Source organism: Hylaeus anthracinus, unplaced genomic scaffold, assembly GCF_026225885.1.
Source record: "Hylaeus anthracinus isolate JK02 unplaced genomic scaffold, UHH_iyHylAnth1.0_haploid 11994, whole genome shotgun sequence".
Lineage (NCBI taxonomy): Eukaryota > Metazoa > Arthropoda > Insecta > Hymenoptera > Colletidae > Hylaeus > Hylaeus anthracinus.
Window position 1 is genome coordinate 3,392,486 of NW_026534341.1, and position 27,074 is coordinate 3,419,559.

General features: G+C 38.8%; 1 protein-coding gene and 1 long non-coding RNA gene across 8 annotated transcripts in view; one reads left to right on the forward strand and one right to left on the reverse strand.

Moving 5' to 3' along the window:
- The window catches only part of LOC128888480 (klarsicht protein-like), a 71,275-nt gene that overhangs the window by 13,108 nt on the left and 31,093 nt on the right, over window positions 1-27,074 (forward strand). For all 5 annotated transcript variants that reach the window (XM_054145358.1, XM_054145359.1, XM_054145355.1 and 2 more), the window contains exons 4-10: window positions 116-531; window positions 1,582-1,711; window positions 2,051-2,515; window positions 3,090-3,260; window positions 5,235-5,372; window positions 6,672-6,777; window positions 21,467-21,648. In XM_054145358.1, the coding sequence (XP_054001333.1) occupies window positions 116-531; window positions 1,582-1,711; window positions 2,051-2,515; window positions 3,090-3,260; window positions 5,235-5,372; window positions 6,672-6,777; window positions 21,467-21,648 (1,608 nt within the window). The remainder of the gene's footprint in view (window positions 1-115; window positions 532-1,581; window positions 1,712-2,050; window positions 2,516-3,089; window positions 3,261-5,234; window positions 5,373-6,671; window positions 6,778-21,466; window positions 21,649-27,074) is intronic.
- LOC128888490 (uncharacterized) overlaps window positions 1,401-27,074 on the reverse strand; it is a 47,050-nt gene continuing 21,376 nt past the window's right edge. For 2 of the 3 annotated variants that reach the window (XR_008460265.1, XR_008460266.1), the window contains exon 3: window positions 1,401-1,729. This is a non-coding gene — a long non-coding RNA (uncharacterized LOC128888490). The remainder of the gene's footprint in view (window positions 1,730-27,074) is intronic. The other variant, XR_008460267.1, reaches the window with a different exon arrangement.

Sequence of the window (27,074 nt, forward strand, 5' to 3'; positions counted from 1 at the left end):
TTTTGATGGCGCTTACGGTTCCGCGAGTTCCCTGCGCGGTCACGCGAGCCGGCTCTAACGAGGGCTAAGGGGAATTACAACGTTTCGTAACAATTGTAATCAGCGTGAATTACAGCCGTTGGATAGCTGCGATGCCAGCGGCGAGTACACGACCGAGGAGTCCGACGGTGAGAGACAGTCGGTCTCGTCTGAGGATCTGCAGAGCAGCGTCGCGACTTACCGTCGTTTCGAAGGTGCTCTGCTCGGTTGCGCGTCCCAGTCTATGTCGCAAGAGATATTCGACGACGTCGACAGGACGCCGATCAACGAGTCGCATCCGATGCTGGACGCGAGCACGCCGAAAGTCGTGATGCGCTCCAAGCAGAAAACGAACGGGCCCAGACCGTGGAGCGTTTCTTGTATCTCGCAGATCGGTAACAACTCCAGTTTGAATCAAACCAACGACCCGATTTCGCAGTTCTCCATCTCCGAGACGGCGCTCCATCAGCTAATTGCTACACCGCCGACCAAGTCCGTGTCCCTCGATGCCACGTGAGTACTTGTACATGTTCGCGAGGTCTGCCTCGATTTTCTCTTTTCGCGCGCCGGGCTGCTTGGGAATTCACGGTGTTCGCGGACTTTTAGGACGTGCTGATCTGGGACGTTCATTTCTAACTATCAGGTCGTCCCGAAAGTTTCTTTCGTTTTATTAATAAGTAATATATTGAATTGTGTACGATTCATTTTGCTCCATTACTGTAACAACATCAACAAACATCAACGTCTACAAAATTAGATTGTCCATTTATATGAACACTACCGCACAAAAGTAATTGAGTGGAAATTACGAAAGAAACCTTTGGGACAACCTAATGTTTCTATAGTAACGGGACAAATGAAAACCAAGAGGGAAAAACTCACTATGTCCAATTTTTACCGAAATTGAAACATGCATGTCACCTTATTTTTTCATAAAGAACTCGTGGCTGCTAGTACAGACAAATTTGAAAACAGTCATTTGTCCAGTCGTGGTAGGTTTAGTGGTAAGACGGTATTGTTTGGTACAGTACAACAGATTTTAGATAGGTTTGGGGGCCAATAGCAAGTTGTTAGATGTAATTAAAATCTGATTACACGTGGTGATGATATTGAACTCGAAATTAAATTAGAACAGGGGCACCAAATTTCAAGTATGCAGAGTTGGAAAGGAGTTATTACGAAAGAAACCATCTTTTAATGTGTTTGGAATTTAAAAGGAATTATTGAATTTTAAATTTGTACAGTTATAGATAATTTATCGCTTGTAATTTTTACATAAGAAAGAACTTTTCCTCACGTCACATCATTTACAAATCATAAAATGAAAAAGAAAAGAAAATTTAACCAATATACTCTGAACAGGGAGGACAAGGAAGGAGATTATTAAATGTACAATGTATAGAATTAGAGTAAAATTATAATACATGAAATTCGTAGGATTAATAACGATTTATTAAATTAGAGTCGCACAGAATTCAGAAGAATGTATCGCGTTAAATATCGTAAACTTGGGCTTTGGTACTTCGACTGGAACGTTGCGATTTCCCTTGTTCTGTATTGTAGAGGATCACGCAAATCATTCAACAATTCGACGTCCACGTTGATGGAGGAGTCGATCATCTGTCACGATGGCCGCGTGGTTCGGAACAGCTCGTTGCGTAGGAAGAAGAGCAGGCTGCGTAAAAAGACTCTGGTAAGTCGGCGTTAACACCTATGCAAGAAGATATCATTAGGAATAAAAATACAAGAGATCTTGCAAGCAGTATTTTACATCCATCGAGTTCCACGGAAACACGTTCATGTAATTTTAACTTATTAAATAATTCGTTTACATTTGAGGATGCCTGCATGAAGTCGAACAATTAAACAGGCTTATCCTTTGTAATGTTTCAAATATTAACAGAGGAGCATCGCCTTGAAATCGCTCCAAGTGCAAAGAATTGTACAAAAATAAATATACACGTAACGCGCGTAACAGAATCGCTTAAATTGAAACATGTATAATTTCTCGGTCTGAATCTTGTAAATTCAGGGCCGCAAAAGCGAATCGAGCTCGGAGGGTGTAAACGCGAATCATTCAGCCGGAAGCGACGGTAGCTCGACGAATCAGCAACGTTCGACCCGGAAGATGAGCGGAAGCCGAACGATACGCACGATCTCGAGGGATTGCCACGGACGTTTGACGACGCTGGTGAAATCAGGCTCGTTCTCGGGGTGCACGGATCACCAACAACTCTCCTCGGAGAGAACCATAGTCAGCGATCCGACACCGCCGTTCAGATTACCCTGCTGCACTTCGGTGGCTTCGGCGTCCGAAACCGAGGGCGAGGAGCAACGTAATTGCACGCGCGGCCGATTCGTCTACGAGGAAAGCCTGCTGGACAACGTTCTGAACACCAAAGAGCTGTCCAATCAACAGCTGAACGTCGACAGCGACGTGGAGATGAACAGTCTCGGGAACAACTCGTTCTCCGAGCAAGCCTGGGATAATTATCAGGTAACGACGTTTACCCTTTGACATCTACCCGTTAGATGTTGGATAAACCGAGATCTATCGGACGATGCCCGACATTTTTCATCCATTTCTGCTTTGGTTACTTTCTCTGCTATACTCGGTGGTCTTCAGAGCTTTCGAAAGGCGTTCCATTGGAAGGGAAGACGAGTTTTTAGATTTGAATTAGTGGCAGGTTCAAAATTATACACGAGCGTGAAGAATTTTTTAAACGATATCTCAGGATTTCAGTTTTTGACAAAACAAATGGTATGGAATATGCAATGCCTATGGCTACTTCGGCAGATTTATTTTGTTATAGAAAAGAAAAACAAACTTTGAAGGGCTTCTAGAGAAAAAAATATGTTTAATTCTGAATTTGGTGAACTTCGATGACCGATGTATTAGGTTGTTGTAAATGAATTAGTTAATGATATTATCGTTACAAATTAAACTTCGTTAAAGTTAATAGTATCCTTCCACCTTAATCACTTCGTCATACATCTTGCGAACTGCTTGATTTAATATCGTCGTTATTTATGTACGTACTTATTAGTATTTATTGATCTGTTTCCCCCAGGAAAAATATATGAGCGAGCCCTACAGCGAAGCGCCAGACGTGGAAACAGCTCGAAGACTATTGGACTTTGGTGACGATTACAGAAACTTCCTCGATAGTCAATCTGATTGTGCATCCAGTATGAGCGCGGTCCCTACTAGTTCTCCGCTGCCTAGAAGTCGTATGCATCATGTACGTTCCATTCTTTTCTTCTTTTTCGATAGAGTGTCCATATTTTTTCTGTAGTACACCCCCAATATATATTTTTACGCTCGGTTCCTTTTTATTCTGTGCATACCACGAATCGTTATATAGCATAATACATTAATCTAATCTCATTGTATATTTTCAATGACTTTTTAAAAATATCTCTAAAATGTTTCATATTACTACATTAGTAATAAAGTAAGAGTTTATATCGTGTTCCATACCGCAAGTGTTCGTGTAAATTTTGTTGTAACGTTATAATATTTCGTTATACATAATATAATTGTTTCGTATTTAACGGAGGTTCCTTTTTTGTTAAATACCTAGTATACCGAAGGTGATGTATTATAGTAGCGTTAACTTTAGTATATTGTTTGTGCTACAATGTTTCAGTTATAAGAAAATAAACGTACGTTGCTGTGGGCAAAATGTAATTCCTCTGCAGCAAATAAAAGCTTGCAGCAAATAATAGATTCATTTTTATATGGTTGGAACGAAAATCCTTGCAAAAATAAATTTAACAAAAATTTAATACAAATTTTACATGCCGAAAGTATCCTCTAATGGCATCGAATTATTTTTAATCACACAGTCCAGTAAATGAAATGTAAATATCTGTAAAGACTTTCTTTTCAACCTTATACCTCGCAACCTCACACCTTGTACCAAAGATACTCACGCATAGCTTCTATCAAAAATATTTCTGCCCAGTAGAAATCATTACAAAGTATTGATAAATTGCTCTTGTTCATTTGACTTTCTTAAATTGCAATTATAACTTAATTCGTAATAATTACTTAATAATAATTCTTGAACTGAAATTTCATATCAGGTAATTACGCTTTCCATAGTTTCATTTTGATATCTCTCGCATAATATACTCCTTGGTCGAATCTCTTCGTCTCTTATCAAGAGTTCTCTGAGATGAATGCGTCTCTGCAATGATGATATCTTAACGAGGGTAAACGAGGGTAATTACGGCCATAGTCGCTACAAGAGTTCCTTCGCAGTCGAGTGGACAAAGTATGATTTCACGGCAGACCTAAATCACAAATCGCCATGAATTTTCGTATTACACGCAAGTTCAATGTATTGGCATTGTTTGTACAAGTGTTTATGCAATGACAATGTTTTTTAAGTGTACTCCGCATTTAGATTCGTGGATAAGAGTCGTGTATTGTAAATATATTTTAACTTACAAAATGTAATACACTTGAGCCACTATTTAATGAAAACGAATTTAAATTGAAATCGAATTTTTTCTGAACTGTTTTCGCAACACGAGAAAAATTATTAAATATATTTCTGCAAACACGATCACTTCAACAGTAACGTTAATAAATTAATTAAAATTATTTTACTTCCACAAGACGTAAAAAGAGGCATAGTAGGTAAAACACGTAGTAAGTCTGTGTACAATGCGATCAATTCGTTATCCTGATCTTAACAATGTCTAGGTAGCTATGATATCCAGACTCGAGAACTTTCATTCTGTATAATAATGACGCGTTTTGAGCACCGCTGGCACGAGCACAACGAAAGCATCATTAGGTTCTCTGCTTGACTTCAATATCTTTTGATCAGTGGTACACAACCGCTGTGGTGAAAACGGTCAACGAGATTCGACAGAGTATCCCAACTGATTTAAATACAAGTCCTCCGAGAGAAATTATAAATCTGCATCGTAACTTCGGTAACGAACTCTGAATCAATATAAACGTTCAAGTGAATGACGAGACCAAAAATTAACGAACCATTTTATCTGAATGCACAAATAACGTATAAATTCCTTTAAGCCATCCGTGAAGAATACTTTCGACGAATCATGCATTTGTAGTCACGAGTTATCCGTAACGCTTATAAGTACCTAATTTAAACGGATGACAGTCAATCTAGCAAGTAAAGTATCGAAGTATTGAATGAACTTTATATTGACTATGCGCTTTGTATATGTTTCAGGAAATCATCGACACTACGGAGGACAGCGACAGCGACGTGGAGGATGTGCGAAACGTCGTTGAAAAGTCTCAGTCCCAGCTGGCGCTCGCTGAAAATCTGTTTTTGAGATCGAAAGGCGGAGCAATTCCTGAGGATTGCGTACGTATATCCACAGTAGGGATTCTGTTTATGCGCTTACTGGCAAAAAAGCTATTCGGTTTGTTTCACGGTTTGCTGAGGAACATTACCGAGGTTGCTTTCTGTTTGTATCGCTCAACTGTGTTCACCTCAACCAAGGTTGTGCTCGTGTGTGAACGCATGAAATCCTTTTTTCTAAGCTTGACATCACCCGTTGCACCTGACTATGGAAAGTACGATTAAGCTTGCTTCCTCTTTTGCTTTCTCCGCTTCGAATGCTAGCTTTAAGGTAGTTTTAACGTCTTCGACAGTTGTAACGAGCGAGCGATCGCTAATCAAGATTTAACATTTTTTACTACCGTCTTAGAAAGTTTATACTTTGGAAAAGGACTTTCTACGTTAATATATATTAATACAGGTTAACGTTAATTCGTGTAAAAGCTTTACTTGATTCTCCAAATTAAGCATTTTAAGTGAACAACCAACGACAAAGATTCCAGGTGGTAAATAGGGGAATTAGAAACCCTGTAAGTTTCTCTTTACAACGACGACATTGTATATTGAAACTATACATTTGCTTCTTTTAGACCGTCACCATTTTATTAAGTGACGATGCTGATGTTAAGTTCTGCTATTATTTGTAACGTAACTAATTTAGGCGTAGTTTATATATAATAAATAAAATTGATTATATTAAACCGTTATATTTACTGTATTAGTCCATTCGTCGCTATGCCCTGACATGAATTATCATCATTCGATACAGTGACACACTGATTATTAGATTAAATTGTGTCAACACATTTTCATAGTTGTAAATACTCTGAAACAAAACTATATGTATATCGTATTTCACTCAATGTGAAATCATTACACCGTGAGGTGGTAGTAAGTTCGACAAAGACTACGCAACGACGTTTGCTTGCATGTTTACTGCCGCTTTGTCCTTATCCTGCTATTGTAGAGTGTATCAACAAATCACAGAGATAAACACTGACTAGCGTCAGTGTTTACATCTCTGCCTCGCTCTGTGGACAGTTTCGTGTTGGCTTCGCACGAAGGTACGTTCGCTCAAGCACAGTTTCTATAAGTAAAAATGTAAGTTACAACGATAGTTCTCCAGGCTTTTAGTGATTTAACCTAACGCTTAACTCTAATTTCCTGTTTTCATACAATAATAAAATAAAAATTGAATAGTTCTTGTTGAATAGTACATAGAAATATGGTTAAGGGCTTTTGCTGTAGTATTTTATGCTCGCTGAAAGTAGTCCCGTAGCTTGTATTGTTTTCCTGTAATGATTTGCCTCTTTCTTGTTGTAGACGGAAGTGGAGTGTGCGTGTAGAGAGAATCTGAGGTGTCTTCACACGCTATTGGAGTCCGTGAGCAATTCATTCCGAAGCGAAAAATATGTGAAACAAGTTCGTGGTGAGTACAATAATCACATTCAACGTCGATCACTTTCTATATCGCTGTCGTACATGACCGCTGTTTTGGTTACTGCTCTGAGCGGACTCGTCTTTTTGCTTCTGTCGTAATTTCTCGCACCTGACCTTTCTCGACTTCGTATTGAATTATCCTACGAAGGGAGGTAACCGGAAGTGGAAAAGCGTTCCCTTTTCTGATCGAGCGACCTGTCGATTGTTTTCCCAATGCCTTACGTTAACAAATTTACGATGCTTTCAGCTAAATACTAAAAGAACATTGTTTTGAGCGTTATTTGCGCACTAATACGAACGTCGTTTGGTTTTTCCTTTAAACGGCGAAATGACGTTGCCATATATAATCGCGTATCGAGAACGTACATTAATATTTTATTGAAAGTGGCATCAGTTTTACGAAACTAGGCTACGAAATCTTGATCAACAATCAACTTATATACATATAACTGGAAGTGATTTAGAAAATGTTAACTAAATCGTATTTCCCGTTAGTTTATACAGATTACGATAACCTTAAGGAACGATAACTAACTGGAATCCTATTCGTTTAATATCTAGATCTCTAAGCCCGATAAAGTTAAACGATGTTTCGAACGTCTAACTGAACATTTTTGTAAGTTACTTATAAAGACTGACATGCAAGTATTAGCACATGAAGTATGCATTTTCGCTTCCAATGTACTTCGTAAGACGTATTATTGGTAAATATATGCATTTGGAATCGTATCCAATGTATTATGAATTTTCTAAGAATTTTTAGAATATTAATTATAAGTGTTGATCGATTTAAATTTGGTACAATTGAAATCCGGATTTTCATGTCACTTTTTCAGTTCGAAAAACCACACATGAAATGTTAAAATATATAAATTGCAATGCATATATTTAAATATTACAAATTCGAAGTTAGTTTAACGTCACTTACGCACAAGATCGATGTGTATTATACAATATCTCTTAAATTTAAATTATATATACATGTAAGTGCATGCGTAAATTTGCTTGAATCATGAATTGATTATCTGCATGCTCGATACTGAATTATTTTGCACACCGATCTATACCTCGGTTGAGCATTATGTTTCCGATTAGTAATTTAAATTTCAATACAATATTAAATGCGACGTAACATCTTTTATTTTTTAATTAATAGAAAGACGCAATGAAATCTTTAACGCGCAATGTTAAATTATTTATCCGAATAAACTAATAACAGTTTAAACAATAAATTACCGTTTCCAATGGAAATTTCGCGTCGATATTATTAGAATGCATGAATTACCTTTGTTCTAGTTTTATTGTTATTGAATTAGCGCAAAGGAAAAGATAGACGTTGCGGTAGGAAACGCGAGTTGGATCTGGTTTGTACGAGTTTGATACTTAATTTTTTTCATCATTACACATTTATACGGAATTTTTATCGATGCTTTTGTTGTCATCCTTATTTTGGTGCAACGCGATTGCGACAAAGCTTTAGAGTATTTTCATTTTTAGTTTACCTGTGTACACGTTAATTGTAATTATTATTCAATAAATATTGCTGTGTTGTGGCTTTTTACTAATTATTCTCTTGTTTCTTTTTTCACCTGTAGAGAATATTAATTTATTCGCCGGTTGATATAAAATTATTTGAATACGTGAAACTTTATTATATTTTTTAGGAAATGTACAAGATAAATACATTAAATTTAGTCATATAATTCTTCTCATAAAACAGATTTAAAAATGTGTAATAATCTTTCTTATCGTGAATGTAATTATAAACGACAATCATCGTGATCATTTATAAACGATATCGAATAAAATCATTGAGAAAATTGGCCTTATTTCTCTTGACTACGTTTAATTCGTTGAATTACGTTAAATTAATTGCCTCGTGATAAAACAAATACAAGATGCTTCAAAATTATTCCTCCATATCAAATATAGATGCTCTTTTTTTTTACTGTATTTTTCTGCTTGCGGCATGAAATTATTTTACAGCTTTTTGCCAATGGAATCTACTTCTATAATTTCTACATCAAGCACGCACGGAGCATAAGCACGAAAAATTAACTGATTCCGAGACTATTTCAATGGATTATTTTTATTCGATTAACTATGCACGCTCAATTGCAACGTAGAATTCAAATAGATTTCACTATCGTTTAACGTAGTTAAATGTAACGAGGAAATTACTTAATTCATCTGAGCATTATTCCAATAGAGTATATGTCTATACATTTATTATCTAATTAATATTTAACGCACTACATGTTCCATCGATGCTGTTATATAAATTGGTAGAAATTTTAGAGTATCGGTACGTTGAAGTATTGCATCGTTAGAGTAAAGTTAGAATAACCTTGTACCTACTAAACCGTTTAGGATAGTAAACAAGGAAAAGGAAAGCTTGCTTAAACCAATACACACCACTATACTGTAAGCAGATTTTAATAGTTGGGGGAGGAATATGTAGGGCAGCCGTTAGAACAACCTCTCCGAAATAAAAATTGATTCGACAGTGATCCAATTATTTAGAAGGAAGATAGATGAAGATCGTCGTTAATAAATTGACTACAAGACAAATACTTTTAACACTCCGCCATCATAATTCTTCTAATACCTCAATGAGAACCCCTGTCGTACATATCTGACATAACACCGAACCTGTTAAAAACGAAAAAGCGCTATCCCGTTTCGCGTTATTCTACTCCCCGGTCGAGCATTTTTTTTCCTGTTTCAAACATCCATTGAAAGTGTGCCGACCGCGCGCGGAACGCCTCCGTGGACTTCTTCGAAGTCAACGAACCGCTATCACGGCAGGAATCAGGCTCGAAGGAGAAATATACAAACAGTCCGTACTCGGTTTCTATGAAGGCATCGATCGTGATCGGTAATCCGGACGTTGCTCGAGCGCGTGCCGTGTGGGTGCACGCACGTGGGTGGACGCTGCTCGCGCGAGGGCATCGGTGCACCTTCGCGAGGCTCACCTTATAAGAAGCATATACGACGGAGACGCACGAGTCTCTGCTCGGCCGTTCTCGTCTCCGTCGTCTGTGATTTGCGGGAGAATCCGCGACGTATGCCGCGTGCTCTCGCTCGGTAGCCAGTCTCCCTCGCGACGTGAAACGTCGTCGACGTCTCTATGCACAGAATTTCCTCGAGAGTGTGTTGTTCTGTGACTAAACTGTCCTCTGGCAGTGGTGCAAGTTGAATTATTTAGTGATTCGAGTATTGGTATGATAGCGATGCTAGTAGAATTGTTCATTTTAGTGTATGTATGAAAGGGATTCAAGTGTGTTGTAGTATTAGTGATTCAGGGGTAGGATTTGGGGTCCAAATTGAATTTATTAGTGATTCGAGTATTGGTATGATGGCGATGCTAGTAGAATTGTTCATTTCGATGTATGTATGAAAGGGATTCAAGTGTATTGTAGTATTAGTGATTCAGGGGTAGGATTTGGGGCCCAAATTGAATTTATTAGTGACTTTATTGTAGGTCCGATAGTGGTCCAAATATACGTGTAATTAATGATTTCGATACAGGTGGTTTAAATACAAAGGTTTAAATACAGGTTTAAATACAAATAGAATTATATAGAAACACAATTTCAATATAGGTCTGGTAGTGGTCCAAATATACATGTAACTGATAATTCCAATATAACTGTGCAGTGCCTAAATATACATGTAATTAGTGACTTCAATATAGGTATGATAGAGGTTCAAATGCAAATAGAATTATATAGAAACACAGTTTCAATATAGGTCTGGTAGTGGTCCAAATATACATGTAATTATATTTGAATTATAAACAGGTGGTTTAGGCGGATCGAGCGCAATCCTCTGTCCCTTCAGTCTCCTCTAGTTTGTCGGACTCTCGCCAACTCCTGAGCAAAGGTTGATACCTCTTCTAATAGTTCTGTACCTAAAGCTAGTCCTATATCGGTATAAAGGAGCAACCTTTACCATCCTGTCCAACTCTCCGAATAAATTGAGTTAAATCCTCCGTATTCGTTTAGGTCCCAGCAATCATCCCTCCTCGAACTCTTTTCTCGTTATCTCTACATTTCTATTGATTTGAATCTATCTAGTTCGATCGATTTCGCAGAGTAGACCAGGCACAAGTGCACAAGTTGAACCGAAGCCAACTGTGCTACCTTTAACGAAGCCAGACTTTGCATCGCGTAGTTGGTCAGGTTCAACATGGAAGATCCGTGCTAAAAGTAATTCGAAGTTTCCGTGGGTCGGTTGGACAGTGTTTATCTGAGAGTTGTGTTTGGGTTCTTGGCTCTTCGACGCAAGTCGAGCCGATTGAATCGATTTTTGGGCGAGTTAATGAGACAATACACTAGTGTCGTTGGTACAGTGGATTTTTCAATGTGCAATTAGGTCAAGAAACCGAGGAACTATTAACACGACACGACAGAGTGATCGTGGTTCGCGATGATGTTTGGAAAATCGGACAGCACTGTTGGGAAAGACGCACCGGATACCTGTTACGCGTACCAGGAGATTATCGTGAAGGATCTGCCGGATGATGCCTGTACGTACACTTCCGTATGTGTTGAACCCTCCACCCGTGAATCCTTCTCAATGTTACTGGTTACACAATGGTGTAAACCACTACACTTTGGTCGGTCTAGGATAGATCACGCGAATTTAACATTTAACGAATTTTACGTTTATCGTGAAACGTGATTTGCTGCTGACACATTCTGGGGATCTTTTTGCCGGGAGTCTATAACACCTATTACTGGGAGTATTTTTAAATATATATTTGTGTGCACGTTAACTGAGAATATTTATAATATTTTGTAGCGAAGAAAAGTTAAAATTGACGGTACAATAAGGCTTTGTACGTAACTGCTTTTAAGAGGGTCATATTATGCGACGGTCAGTTGTTTTCACTTTTTTGGGGATTTTCTTCTTCTGTTCAATAACAGGAAAGGAAATGTTAAATATGTGTAAAAATTGTAAATATGTGTAATTTAAAACAGGACAAAAATCCCGAAAAATATGGAAACAACTGGCCGTCACGTAATACGGATCCCATTAATAGAACTCGCGACCATGATGTCTGTGATTCTGGTCGGCTTATTTTTCCAAATTAAAACATCTGATCCCTTATTAGTACCAGGCTTTTTATAGCAACTAAAAGAAATGAATAATTGATAATATGCCAAGACTTCTTATGTACATACGTAAATTACAATGCGATGTAAAACAACTGACACAAATGTGTAACGTACTAAAGACATTTACCTATCGATCGTTTTTCTAGTCGATTCAATAATCGTTTATTTATTAACGTAGAAACATAAACGTTACCATAAAAATATATAATACTACATACACATTCCGAAGGGGTTAAAATTTTAACGTGAAATGTAATCTTTTCAATTTCGATATTCAATACAAAACTATACCATCAGAATTCAAACAAGCATCGGTTACAATTTTTAATAGATAAACAAACTACAAGAACTCCGATTCGCAATTAAATTAGATAAAATTGGATAAACGTCACTTCGTTCTCGCTAATAGACAGCAGTGATCGAATTACTATAAAGTATCGTCGGTGGACTCTCGTTCGTACAGATTCGAACCGTTTATTTACACTGAGCGAAATTTTATGTTCTCCGACGCGGCGCGGTATTTCGCATTTCGGAGCGGCGACTTTCGTTCAGGTTCTGACATCAATCCCGGAAGATAACCCGGTATTCTTCTCCAAGTGCGTGTCCCGTTAGCTGTCAAATCGATGTTCATATAGTTAATAACACGATCGCTTCAAATACGACCACTCCCTTCGGAACGTACAATTTTTCTCTTCTAAACGGCTGTCCAAAAGGGTCTTCAGGATCTCGTTTCCTATCAATATACAAATTATTAGGTGAACCGGAAAGTAACGTCGTTTTTGCAATTTTAAATACTTGTTTATGGTTCATCGGCTCATTGATATTTATCGATTTGGCATTGACAATTCGCACGCCAGATCGCAAAAGGCTATTGATAACGGGTGCTTGATTATACGATTAATAATTAAAAATAGAAATTTATAAAAAATTCGTTTGAATTTAATGTAAAAGAAACGACATTAGTTTCCGGTCCATCTAATATATGAAATGCATTCAATTTTTTATTTTTTTTTTTTATTTTATGAAGTTACGCCCATCCACATTTTCAGGCTTTTTCAAGTATTTGTTTGTGTAAATTCTGATTCCCTACAAAAAGGTGTTCTCTTCGATAAACTCGAAACTTGAAGTTAATTTGTTAAATCATCCTTGAGATATCATACACGATAGTTAAAAATAATTAAAAACGCAAGAAACTGAGAATAATTGTTCTATCGCAAGTGACTGTGTTCGTTTTATAAATTTTCCAATATTTGATTATCGGGTTAAAGTTGTTGGTAAACCTTGAGCCTCGAGGACTCCTTAAACAGGATTTAACGAATGAAACTTCTGAACCCGACGAAAGCAAGCCAAGACGAGTTCCGGTGAGACAAAAACGACGCAAAATGAAAATTGCATGACGCGAGCGCTTTGAATAACATGTGTCGATCCACGTACGTATGTATTGAACAGTGACGGGATCGAGCAGCCACGAATAACAAGCCCGGTGTTTACAGGATGGGAGCAACATTCTCTGCTGCGTAAAAATATGAAATAACGAACGAAAGGTGTAATAATATTATTCCTGTTGGAAGAAAACAGAATTTATTCCTATGGAATTAAATAATTGTTGAAATATGGATGTTATCGTTAATATCGTGGAATAATATTATTTAAACAGTAGTATTTCAATTCTCAATCAATTATACGGAGCACCATCGTGTATTTTATTATGTCAACGTGAACTCGCATTTATCGTATCTTTCCTGTTAGCGAAGTTGCGAAATAGCTCTGGTTTTGTTTGAAAGAAAACTGGATGGAACACATAATAAATATTTATAGATTCAGATAAGAGGAATATTATCGTCTCGAAGAAAATACGTGATTTTTGGTTCCTACGATCATAATTCGTATAGCTTTTTTTTTGTATTTACTGATGTTTTCTTTTCTCAGAAACAATTCTTTTCTCGGTTGTTGCGTGAACTAGTATACGAGCACGTATATATTTCAGGATCTCTGACACCAGTCCAACTACCTCGAGAGAAGTCAACAGCGACAACTCCCGTGATGTTGAACCGTGTCGATGTAAAAACGAAACCGTATCGGCATCTTCGATCTATATCGCCGAGATAGTCAAAAGCGCGCTGATTACAATTTTCTATCATTTTAATTGCGAATTAACGGGAGAGTGATAAAAATTGCGAACGTAGAGTTTATGCAGCTGATTCGTAGAACGTTTCATTTTGTACTTCTTACGTTCGCAATGTGGTTGCTCGCGTACAGTGCCAGATGATCATAAAATCGCGGTTAATTTTGTCGCTCGTTTCATTCTGGTATATTCTAATTCCGTTGCGTAAAGTTTCGACCTTGAACTGCATATAAATTACACGAGCCTGTTTCGATTTAGATCGACTATCACGATTCGATGAAAAAAAAAAGAAAAAAAAAAATGATATCAAAATTTCGTAATTTTATCGCAGACCTGTACGAAGTATACAGATTTCCGCGTGTATTGTTTTAATTTAAATGAAAATGCAATTTAGGAACTCGTTGAAAATTTCATACGTTACAAAAACAGATATTACAAACCGTTAAAAAGAAAAGATAACAATTATCGACCGCGCCGTTAGTGGGATATAATTTATTGAAATATGAAACAGAACGCAGAGAATTTGCGTGGTAAGAGCCGGCGTTGTTGCCACAATCATTTCTCGAGTATTACGAATGTATGTGTAGATATACGTATTGATTTACGATAAACCTCTGCGAGAACAGTAAGCCTGTACTCTTACGAAAGTTTCCATTTATGTACACTTTTGAATGTAAATATCTCAAAAAGACGGGAAAAGATAAACATAACTTTACCCTTATCAATAAACACGATCATAATTCTTAGAATTCATCTAAGCATCATTACAATTTTTTTACACACACACACAAACACACACACAAACACACACACAAACAAACAAACACACACACACAAACAAACAAACACACACAAATATTTATCTAATTTCGAATAATAATTAGCCACTTGAAATATGCTCTCTTTCGATTCAAAGAAGAAAATGAAAAAACCGCCGTTAACACGCATATACGACTACGAATTATGTAAACGAGGCCCGAAGCGTAATCCGTCATGAATACGTACTTTCCATGTGCGCTTAAGATAGATTCGACACGTTGGCGAGGGACGAAGGTAACGAATAAATTATTTTCCACGGCGCGCGGTATCGATGCGCGGATTGAGACATGCCTCGCGTATCCTACACGAATTTCGACGCGATTCTTTTACACCGGGCGTTAATTAATCATTGGGACGGTACGTGTTTACGGCAACGAACGCGATACCTCCGTTTCTCGTTACTTATTTTCTAACGCGATAAATGCCAGACATCCCTCGGAGAAAGTAGTAATAATATATCGGTGCGAACGATCGTGATTCCGTCGATACGAAGGTGGCAATAAATTAAGTTACCGTTTCTGTTAACGGGAGGCTGGTATCGTGACACGGATCACCGCGAAACGAGTGCACGCCACTGGACGCGATTTGTAACACATTTTTCACAGTTAATTTTTTAGAGGAAGAAGTAACCAAGGCGCGCTGATTTTGTTTCACTCGGTCGTTTATTTTCGTTAGCGTTACTATTATTTGATGCATTCCGACACGCAGGGCGAGGCATTCGAAGCAGGCTACCTGAACGATTCGCTTACTTTTAGCTTTTAGATAGAAAAACGAAGTGTCGGATAGGAGTTGTTTGACTCCGAGAAGCACGTAGCGCGGGTGCACGTAACTTTTTTTTTTATCGGTGGAAGCGTAGAGAAGATACGAAGATCGACTCTGTTGTTTTAAGGGTGGAAGTAGGTTTAGGATTATATTTTTTTTAGCGATTTATATGAACTTTTTTTTAGCAAGAAAAGAATGTACATGTCGGCATTTCGCTGTATACTTATTGTTCTAACTTTCCACGTGAATAAAAATCCACGGGTGTTAAATCGGGAGAACGAAGCCATTTAATATTCCCTTATCGGCCAATCTATCTTGTTTTTATTGAGTAATGTTTCGTGCAGAATGAGTAGAGCATTAATCTTGCCGGTACATATCGATAAATACTTTCTCACGAATATATGTTACCGCATTTTGTACTTTTATTTATTTTATGATTCATTAAAATACCGAGTACTCCTTCGTCAGGACGTTTGCCTGTGATCCTCAGGAAAAAGTATAACCGCAGGAAGAGCCTCGGCAACTAGCTACCAATTTCTGCTCTACTGAACGCAATCGTCGGAGCGTGATAACACACAGGACGTATATTACACGTAATACGCGATACGTCTTGCTGTGGCGATCGCAATTATTCCTCGCATTCTCCATCGTTTCCTGTAGGTCAGTGTGAAATTCATTGCTTTCCGTCGATGCTGTTTTCATACGCGTGTCGTTCCTTTTGTGCTCATGTAAATCGTTGTTCCTGTCCTTTGAAACATCCGTTAATTATCGTCCAGTAATAAGCCGTTTGCCAGACGCATGATTCCGACGATCACGGTTCACGTAAAGCATCCATGACTTCTTCAACGATTTCGAGCGACTCCTACAACGAGGGTAACGTAAAAGAGGAAATAAAATTCACGTCGGGAATGTTTGAAGTCTGAGACAGTTATTAATTGATAGAAATTAGAATTATTGTATCGTTGGCAGACTCGAGCAATTTATTGCTGTTCGTTGGGGATTTGATTGTAAGAGTCGATTTGGATTTCATTTTGTTTGGCAGAAAGTTGGAATCTCTGTGAACGTGAGCGTTCATAACGAGACGTACTAATTCCACGTTCATCTGTTAGGGAGGGTGTGCATCGATAAGGAGTCAGCTTCATTTGTTCAAATTTTGAGAAATTAAGAAGAACGTTTTAAAAATCAGACGTTTGAAATTTTCTTTCGTTTTCTTTTTCATAGTATAGGTACCTAATTATAAAATCATATCGTTCCGGATTCCATCCTTCCTTTTCAGAGTGATAGGGGAAGGATTAATGTTTGGAGCTGTCTCCTTATTGTTAAAAAAATGCAGAATACGAAAAATCGTAAAATTAGTGAAAAAATTCATTCTTCGTCAGTTTTTCTGGCGGCCGGACCTGTCTCCTTATTGCACCGCGAAAAAAAAGGAATTTTTTAAAGCCGTGATTATGTTCTCACCTCAAAATCGTAAAAAAAATCGTGCTGTCCACTTACTGCAGCACACTCCTCAATTGACAAATCGTTGGTTTATTCGAGCAATTTATGACGGTATCTCAGTGCAACGTTAACTTCGGTGTCATCTATAGGAAACCACAAATCGAAGTATACGAAAAGGAAGTCTTGGGTCTACGATTGCTAATAGTGCAACTAATCTTTTCTTTTGTTTCGCACTCCACCGAGTCTCAAAGTCTTACAGTTTTTTTTTTTTCCAGAAAACTCTTTATACCGTTAATCAAAAGATCACTATCGAAACGTGTCACCCTTTCCAATCCAAAAGCCATTTAGTCACGACGACTGAAACGAAGGATTTCTTTGTTTCCGCCGAACAATCCGCGACCCATTTTTCTGCCCCCCCGCTGGACCCAAGATTTCACTCGACTATAGCGTTCGCCACGGTGCAGTTTTTACAGCCCACCCATGGCAGAGTGAAAGTTTTCCGAGAAAACCGTGAAAAAAGTCGACGAGCCGTTTCTTTCTTCGGCGTAGAAATGATTTCCGCGCTTTTATTTCGCGGCCGTTAAAAAGTGGCGTGCAACGGAATTCTTCTCCGTCGTCTCGATACCGTGACAAACTTACTTGATCTAGAAGTGAACTCGCACGAAACTTCGATGTCGAACGTGAATTGAAAAGCGCAGGAGGCCTTCGAGTTATTTTTGTTGCGATCGTCATGGATGTTAACGAATGGATTAGATCCCTCTCTTGGATCTTTGCCGATGAACGTGGTTTCTTTACTGGCGGATGACTTCGTTCATTGAATCGTTCGTCTGACAATGGACCGAGTCATCGTTTCTTGACTGGTACGATAGATTTTCTTTGATTTTAATTAAAAAGGTATTACAGTCTAGAATGTCAATTTTTATTTCTATTTGGGGATTTTTTTTTTAATCTATAAGAATATTTTTATTTTATTTGCACGCATGTTTATTAACGTACACAATTTTTCGCAAATAAAGATAGTCATAATTAAGCATGGTACAAGTGAAAAAAGTATGTTCGCGGTTGCCACGATTCTGGCCAAGAAACATCTTCATTGATATTAGCGGAATAGTTAAACGGAGTAATTATGAAATATTGTAAATTCAACAAATGACAGCACTCTAAAGTTTGAATACAGATTTCTTGTATAATGATTTCTTTATTCCAACGTTGTGACACAAAGTTGTTGGTTTCCTTCAAGAATGATCTTTACGAAAAATAATTTAGCTTCATGATTGAAGTACGATATAATAAATGAGAAAATTGAATCTGGTACCACTACGAAGCTTAACTGTTCGTATCTATGAATACGTTTTCTTTATCAATATTAATTTATTTTGCAAACTCAAATATAATAATAAATGATACAACTAAATTTAAATAACCATAAATCGTACTAGTATAATAAATCGATCAGTCATCGAAACAAAAACATTGAAAATAAAAGATAATGAAAACAGTGTATAAAACTGCGAGAACAAAAGCAGAATAAATTAAGAGAATAGTAAACAGCGCCTCTATGTTGAAAACGATTACCTCGTGCACTTACGTATGCTCACCTGGAAATTTTTGCTCGTTCCTCCAAGTTTTTCCAAACCACTTAATCCTTCATCTACAGTCCGATGCGCACACTGTATATTTCCACGACTCATTAATAGTTCATATTGCTCGAGATACGAGCATTGATTTCTCGTTTGCCTGTCGAGTATCCGCTCGAATTCGGTAAGCATTAGTCATTATTAATTGCATCCGCGGAATGGTTAATTTATCACGTTTCCAATTGCAGGCCACCTTTCCCTGTGCCTACTCACTTTCTTTGAATTCTTGTTTCTGTTTACGGGACGGTAATTGCTGGGATGCGTGGGTCACGGCTACCATGTAGTACAGAAACGTGAATTCGATCGGCTTTCACCGAATAATTTATATTCTTCGCGGGAAAACGCCTTACGAGCTGCGCGTGCCTGCTTTTAATTGAACGAAAACAGGATTTTTAGATTATTTGTCGGGTGCATCGACACTGTTTCGACACCACGGGAATCTCGAATCGATCATTCTATATATACACCACACCTTTATTTACTATTATTAGATTCTTGTCGTAATGAACTTCATCGATCATCGAGAAATTAATTTTCGATTAGTATCCCCATGGAGTGCTGGAATAATTAATTTTCAGTTATTATTACACGATATTAATATTCAGTTTTGCAACTAAAATATAATAATAAATGACGATATTAAATCTGGTACAGTGTATCAAATTTAGCTGTTTACGTCTATTAATATTTATTAATATCACGTAATAATGATTGGAATACTGAATTAATAACTAATATATTAACAATTCCTGAAACCCAATTTTCGAATTCCTATCGGGCATATGTATTTACTCTCTTTGTTAAATGTTTGTTTTCAGTATTCTGAACGAATAATTGAAGCATATCAATTTTTTAATTCTGACGTTCATATTTTAATAAACAGAAATAATATAAGAAACGTACGGAAATGTATCTCGCGAGTGCATACATATTAGGAAAATAAGCAACAAAAATTCTTCAATTATCGTTGCAGAGATTTATACTGTTACTTCGAACAGTATAAATTAGCCCGCGAAGAGATATTAACTCATAACGATTACCAAGAGGAAGAAAGTATATATCAGCAGTGCAATTATATTAATATTAACTACCGTTTACTATAAACTCATTGCTTGCAAGCAAAACATACCGGATGTCGTCGAGAAAGTAAAAACTCCAATAACTGGTACCCTAGAGAAAGCATAAATACCGTGACATTTTTACCTCCGATTCGGAAAATTCTTGCTGGAGAAAATTCACGTTGAGTGCTTTGCAAACGATTATCCAGTTTATTATCCAACTCGATTATCCATTAACTGATTTTTTGACCTTGTTTCGTTCTCTGGAGTGCTTTCAGTTGGTGATTGTGAATATTTAAACTATACATCTGCACTATATTATTTTCTTAATATCTTAGATATATATATATATATAAAGGATTTCGTTATTTTATATCTCTAGTTAACAGAATTAATTTTTATTCGTACATTCTAAAACCGAGTCAATTTATCTATATAAATAACTAGCGACCCACGGATTTCACTCGCGCGGAATACTATTCTTATTCTTATTCACGTGGGTGCAATAATTACTCTAGTGTTTATGTAAGTATCTAATCAGATGCTTCGTGACAGATGAACGCATTTAACTAGGTAGAGGGTAGAGATAGATTTCTAACTTTTGAATTATATATTTAATATATTATTCAAAATATTCATTTTATTTCATATTTAATACATTTAACATGTTACGCGATAATAAATTATCCTTCGCAATTCCAACCAAACGTAGCAAGTCTCGATTCGAATCCAAACTTCCTGTCGAGTGAAAGTTCAGATCGGGATAATAAATTTACCTTCACGCAACGAGAATCCCTTTCAATGGAAGCTCGCGATCGGCAATGGCATAATTTTTCTTTGTCAGATTGTTGAGATGAGAATATACGAGCCTGTTCCTTTTTTTTTTTCACAAGGACAGCATAGTTTCACAGAAGAAAGTTTCGAAGGAAAGTATGAAACAAGAAGCGGGTCATCGAAGCCATGGGAAGCGCGTATATGCGTGTCCAGATATAAGCTGCTTGACCTTAAATGTCTGACCACTTATTCCTGCTGACACAATGACGGTCGCGTAAGTCGTTTGGAAACTCTGCGTGGCAAATGACGTGCAATAATAGCGATATCAGAATGCGAGAGCAAAAGCAAGCACGCGTGTAATTGCACGGAACGCTTTCAACTACGTTGTTCTATCGAACGAAGAGACATTTTCGGAGTATTATAGAAAACCTCGTTTTATTCTTCTTGTAATTTAAAATTGCTACAGTAAAATTTCCTTAAATGTACAAATTTCTATACGATAAATGCACCTCGAAGGAGGTCTGAACTTCGAGCGTATAGTGTTTCATTCTGTGGACTCGTATCGTTCACTCGACTAATCTAAATGTAATTTCAATTTATACTTTACACTTTACGATAGATACTAAAATATAGAAAAATATCTGACGATTGAAAAAATCAATGGTCGCTTTATGAGATCCATCTTGGCGCACGTACTATAAGTAAGATCTCTTATTTTCTATACATACGTGCGTTCTTCTGTCTGAAATTTAAATAACCATCACTTCCTTTTGATCTGTTTATTTTTTATACTCAAAGTCCGCCCAGCAGCGTGAACATAAGAAAGTGACCAGACTATTAATTAATGGAGAAAACTAGTCCGTAGTTTCTAAATTTCTATTTGAAAGCCGTCGACGCGTGGTGAGTTTGATTGACGATTACGTTGAACATTTCTGTGTTTCAGGTACAATGGAGAAATGGGAGTCCTTAGCCGCCAGAGTGGAGGAAACTCAAATGGCCAACGCGCTTCATCGCGAATTGACTGCTCTTCGGACGGAATTCAAAGCGTCACGCGACAGGCTCTCCTCGCACGAGATCGTTCTGGAGCAGCCCCACGTGTTGGACGAGCGGATTAACCGAATTACGGTAAGAATTTCATATTTCTATGGCTGCGTTATAGAGTACACAGGGTGCTTATCGAGTGCACGAGTTGCTACGATACTTACTATCTAATATTCAAACTGTATCGTTCTGTGTACACTAGTTACTCTCGCTGATAACTTTTGATGAGAACGTGGTCAGAGTAGAAATGAGACGTAGAAATAATACGTAGAAATAATACGTATTTCTCATGCAAACTGAATTAATATTTCATTCGGTTCATACAAGATGTTTACTGTGTAGGTGTTTATATACATGACGAATGGGCGATATTGAGCAACAGCTGCTTTTTTAAAAAAAAAAAAACATTCCGTACATAAATTACATATCTGCGATCGATTGAAGTTTCTTTTGCATGAAATAGACTCGAACTGAACAGCAAGGTCGAAGATCAACGGCAAATACGTTCTCTTGTTTACCGCAATCCATCTTCCTGTTTAATCGATCATAATCTCATCACTACCATGATGATTTATAAATTGCGGGTTGGAATTACGCGATGTACGCGTGTTGAATTCCAATCCTTCCCGCGTGTAGCGTTGTCATCTGTTTCTACGTTCCGTCGGTCACGTTGCTTGCGACTCTAAAGTGGTAAGCGCTTAAGAGTGCTAAAACCTTCGAAATTTGAAACAGAAATGCAATTTGATGTTAATTCTATTCCTCCTCGTGGCTTTTTAAATATTTATTTCGCTTGTCGGTGTGTATAACTTGTGTCGGTGCGCCTCGTGCTGTCGGTAACGCACCTACGGTCGGTAAAATATTCCAGGTAAATTCTCTGCTTAGGATAACTCTGTCTATACCGACGGAAGTACGATCTTGTTTACTGATTCTGTTCACCATAGATGGCGATGAGCTACTTCATTTCCCGCAATAGAAAATTAACGATTCAAAATGTGAAATTTGCGGTTAAAACGTTTCTTTTTTAATGTAAATTATTTCCGTGGCAGTGTTTATATAAACAGACGATCTAATTTCTTAGACATTGATGCTGTAACAGTAATGGAGCGAAATGAATTGTACACAATTTTGTAATGTAAACATAATACAAGTGTTATGGTAATGGTAATACATGTATTATGGTAATGTGAACATTACGTTATCATTATTATGGTAGATATCATGGAAAAAATATCTAGCGGAGCACTATTGTCCGAACTACTCGGTTATCGAGACTGTCTCGACCTGTTTCATCGTCATTAGTGAGGCTGTGCTGTATCAACGCACAACTATAGTCGCCGTTAGCATAGAGAGGGTTGAAGAACACCTCGAGTCCGCGACTTTTCGCGAAACCGAGTAAGAGTTGGAAAGTCGCGGGACCCTCTGAAAAATTCGAGCCGGGGATGGGCGAAGATGAAAGTAGGCGAAATAGAAGCAAGGAGCTGGAGCCCCTGGGGGTGGAAAGACGAAGCAGGGAGGAAAAGGAGGCGGCGAAAGACGTAGAGAAAGAGGTGGACGAAGGGGTGGGAGAGGCAAGGATAGAGGCAGAGAGTGGCGTAAAAGCGTAGTCGTGTCGCACGTACGCTCGTCTGACGGCGACGTGCCCAGCATCGCAACTCGCGACCGAACACCAGCGAACCTACCCAACCCCTCCGAGTTCCACCCCCCGAGAGTCATCCCCAGCCTGCCTACCCTCTCTCAACCCTCTCCCTGGAAACCTCTGGAACACCCTCGGTCTCCTTCCTGTTTCTCTTCCTCAGCTTTCTCTCTCCTTTCCAACCAGTTCCTCTTTTCCTCTTCGTCTATCAGTCATTTTCTTCGATTCTCCTCGTTCGCGAGGAGTCCTCATTTTCGCCTTTGAACTGTCTTCTTACCTCTCTGCGCACCTCCACCCCCGCACCTCCACCCCCGCACCTCCACCCCCGCACACCCTTCTCCCTCTGTCTCCAGCGCGTTTCGTCCTCTTTTTTTCCGGCTCGGTTCTCTTTTCCTTTTCGTAGACGTTATCTCCTGTTTTCCTCTCGTCTGCACTGTCTCGCCCTCGCAACATCCCTCCCGGTCTCATTGCGAAGACCAAACACATGCTCCCTATCTATCATCAAGATGTATTAGCGTCCAACATTTGCCGGGTGAACTCGTCGCTGTGCTGCATTATGCAGGAGGCGCGGCGCGCGAGGCCGTCTAGCCACCGAAACCCATCCAGATCCGCGGAGGAGGAGCGTCGTATTCTTGTTCTTACACGTTTTTGCGTGCCAGCCTGGTCCTGCCTTCGCGGATCGGACGGAACGAAGGAGAACGCTGGGAAGCAAGGACTGTGGAATTTTGGGGGATTTTTCTGGTTATTTTACGCAACAGAATTTGGAGACGGCGATGGAGAGTTGGTTGAGAGGGTGTAAAAGTGTTGAAAGAGTATTGGTAGAAGGGTTAAGGTTGGATAGTAGGTTCGGTTAGTATTTATAGGTATAGGTGGGAAGTCCGTGGAGATGTGTATCGATAGCAGAGGTACTATGCGGGGTTTAGTTGAGATGAAAGAGAAATTAGGATGGAGAAGTATTGGCGGAAGGGTTAAGGAGGTTGAGATGGTATTTATAAAATTAATACTAAAAAAAAAAATTTGGTATCACGCTGTATAAGAAATAAAATATTGTTTATGTTATGGATGAAAGGTTTCTCATAAACGGTGTGTGTATTCCTCAAAAATGCTTACTCGTCGAAGGGTTGAAGAAGTATAGAGTGGTGAGAATTTGGAGAACAAGTCTTGTTAGGATTAAAAGTCGAATCGGCGTCAAGTCGAGGTTATTAAATCGAGAACTGAATCATGAGAGCATCTGACAAATATTAGAGAGGTATCGCTGGAAAATTCGGTGGGGAAGGGTTGACGTTTCGTCGAGGAAAGCCTCGCAGAGGGTCCAGATAACGTGCGTGTCAGGGATTAGGTTTCCGTTGCGGAGAGGGATGGTGTTGCGGACGAATTTTGTGAATCGAGGACGCGACCGAGAGGATTTAGAGTATTTTTTCGGTGGATTGCAGGTGTCTCGTGCGGGATTAAAATGGTAATTCAGGGAATTAAAATCTGTTCTTTTACCATTTCGTCGGTACGCAGGGATTTGATTACTGAATATTAAATTTTGCTCGTCGGTCACAAATACGATATTCCAGAATGATCTTCTAAAATGGTAATCGGAAAAAGAATCGAGCAAAAATTTGTTCACCAAATTATTCCCAAAAGAAAAACGACATACATGCTTGTCGTGAAATTGATCAACACGGTATCATAGTTGGCATATTAAACTAACTGTAGTATCCCTCCGCCCGGTACTCAAGATTAAGGAGTCAAAGAACGTTAATCGTAGGGCGCAAGATTAGTCGAGTAAGAAAAGTAGTCGACTTATTTTTCGTAGAAACTCCCACATAACCAATGTGCAATGAATCAATCTGTGTCAATCGTTCGCTAAAACCAAGCATCTGCTAAATCTTGATATCCATTGTACCAGTAAATCTATTCCGTGCAACGTCTAATCGTGCCGATGGGTGCGTCGCGACGTCTTCCCGATCGGTTCTCTCCGCTAATCGGCGCGTTTTGCTATCAAATTGAAATGTAACAGTTTCAACCTCGAATCGATCAGACGTATTCGGTCGCAGAATCGCCTACAGGCTGCAGCGTCCCGAGTATTTGGGATGCACGACGGACAACGAAAAGCACGACGGAATGAGCGTGCGCGGAGCGTGGCGCACGAATCAGAATGGAATGCTCCTCGTGTATTATGCATTCGTAAACAGTCCTCGATCGAGCCAATACACACGGTTGCTGTACGAGCGTGCGACGGCTGGCGCATGTCGCGACTCGACGAGGCGGCGGCGGCGTCGTCGTCCGCCGTCGATTACGTTATTGCGTAATTCCAGACGAAACGCGTCGTCGGTGCCTTGCGTTTTGATATTCCGCTCATTAGCGATCGTTCGCGCTTAAGCGCTGCGTGATCAGCCTGTGAGAGCGGGCTCGAGACGACACCAGACCCGTGAGAAAACTATTTTCGTCTAGGAGATCGCAAGAGATTTGCATCCACCCACTCTGTGCTCGTCGCATACCCGTAACGCAAACAATCCAGCTGTAGGATTTCGTTTGCTAAAGGGTGATGCGTGGGAAATGTGATCGTTCTGTTTAATAAAAATCACACAGTAAAGTCTTTCAATTCACGTAAAATCGAGGGAACCAGAACAACCCTTAATGCTGTCTGTAGAGACAGGTACAGCGCGGAGCATAACTGTAGCACTATTCGTATTCTTAGGGAATGTATTAGGGTTAGCTGCTTCTTAGAGCAAGAAGAGATTAATATACAGATAGATTGGTATATAGATAGATAATTTATTCCTTGTAATTTGTTACATAAAGAAGAACTTTTGCTTACATCGCACCATTTACAAATCGCATCTTCCTTCCCTTTCCTCGCTCTATCTTTCAACACATTCCTCGTCCATTCCAGTCCTTCACCTTTATCTCAAAGAACCATTGTCAAGCTCATGTCCGTTCGTAGTGATTCCTTACAATCGTTCATCAAACGAAACATACTTTCTCCTTTCCACATTGCACGCTCTATATAACTTCTTTTCCTGAACCAACCATGAAAATGATGCACGGTAAATCGCGAAAGACCTGGAAGGCTTTTGGACTTGGAAAGCTTGTTAGCTGATATACGTACAGTCTGCCAGCTGTTTGGAGTGGCAGCGCGTGCCTTTATTCGGTGCGTTCGTTCGGGCATTGCGCTGTTTTTCTTGCATCCCGCGGCGGCCTTTAAAAAGCCCGCGCTCGCGATACGGCCGAGCAATTAAAATACTAGCGGCCAGTACGCAATAAGAATTGCCACGCGCAAAAAGTTAATTCTCCGGTTACACGTGACGCGGATGCGCACCATCCCCCAAACATGGCCAAAATGTGTAATTATGGAATTCCTCGAGCAACCAATGCGAGATATCGCTTTGACCTCGGGGATTTATGTACTTCGGAGAGAACTGTTTTCCAACGAGTAAATATTTCGCGAAGAAATTATTTTTGTCAAAATGCAGAACTTTACAATTTACTCTGAACACAATACTGAAACAATAACGAGAGAAAACGTATATCACAGTGCAACGTCATTTTCAGTGTTATCTATAGGAAACCACAAATCGAAGTATATGAAGGAAGTGTTGGGTTTACAATTGATAATAGTGTAACTCATCTTTTCTTTAGTTTCGCATTCTATGAAGCGGACTCGATGAACCTCTTAGCATATCATGATCTCCCGATGCCTAAATGTAACATCTGGCCGGAATTCTAATACATACCAAGGTTCTTCGTGACACCTCTTCGAGTACCATGTTCTCCTTATAAGAAAAGGTAAGCTTAGAGATAAAATGAAAAATTCTGCTACCTCTACAAATATCATGCTCTCCTGATACAAAAAGGTAAGTTACGAGACAAAATAAAGAATTGTGCC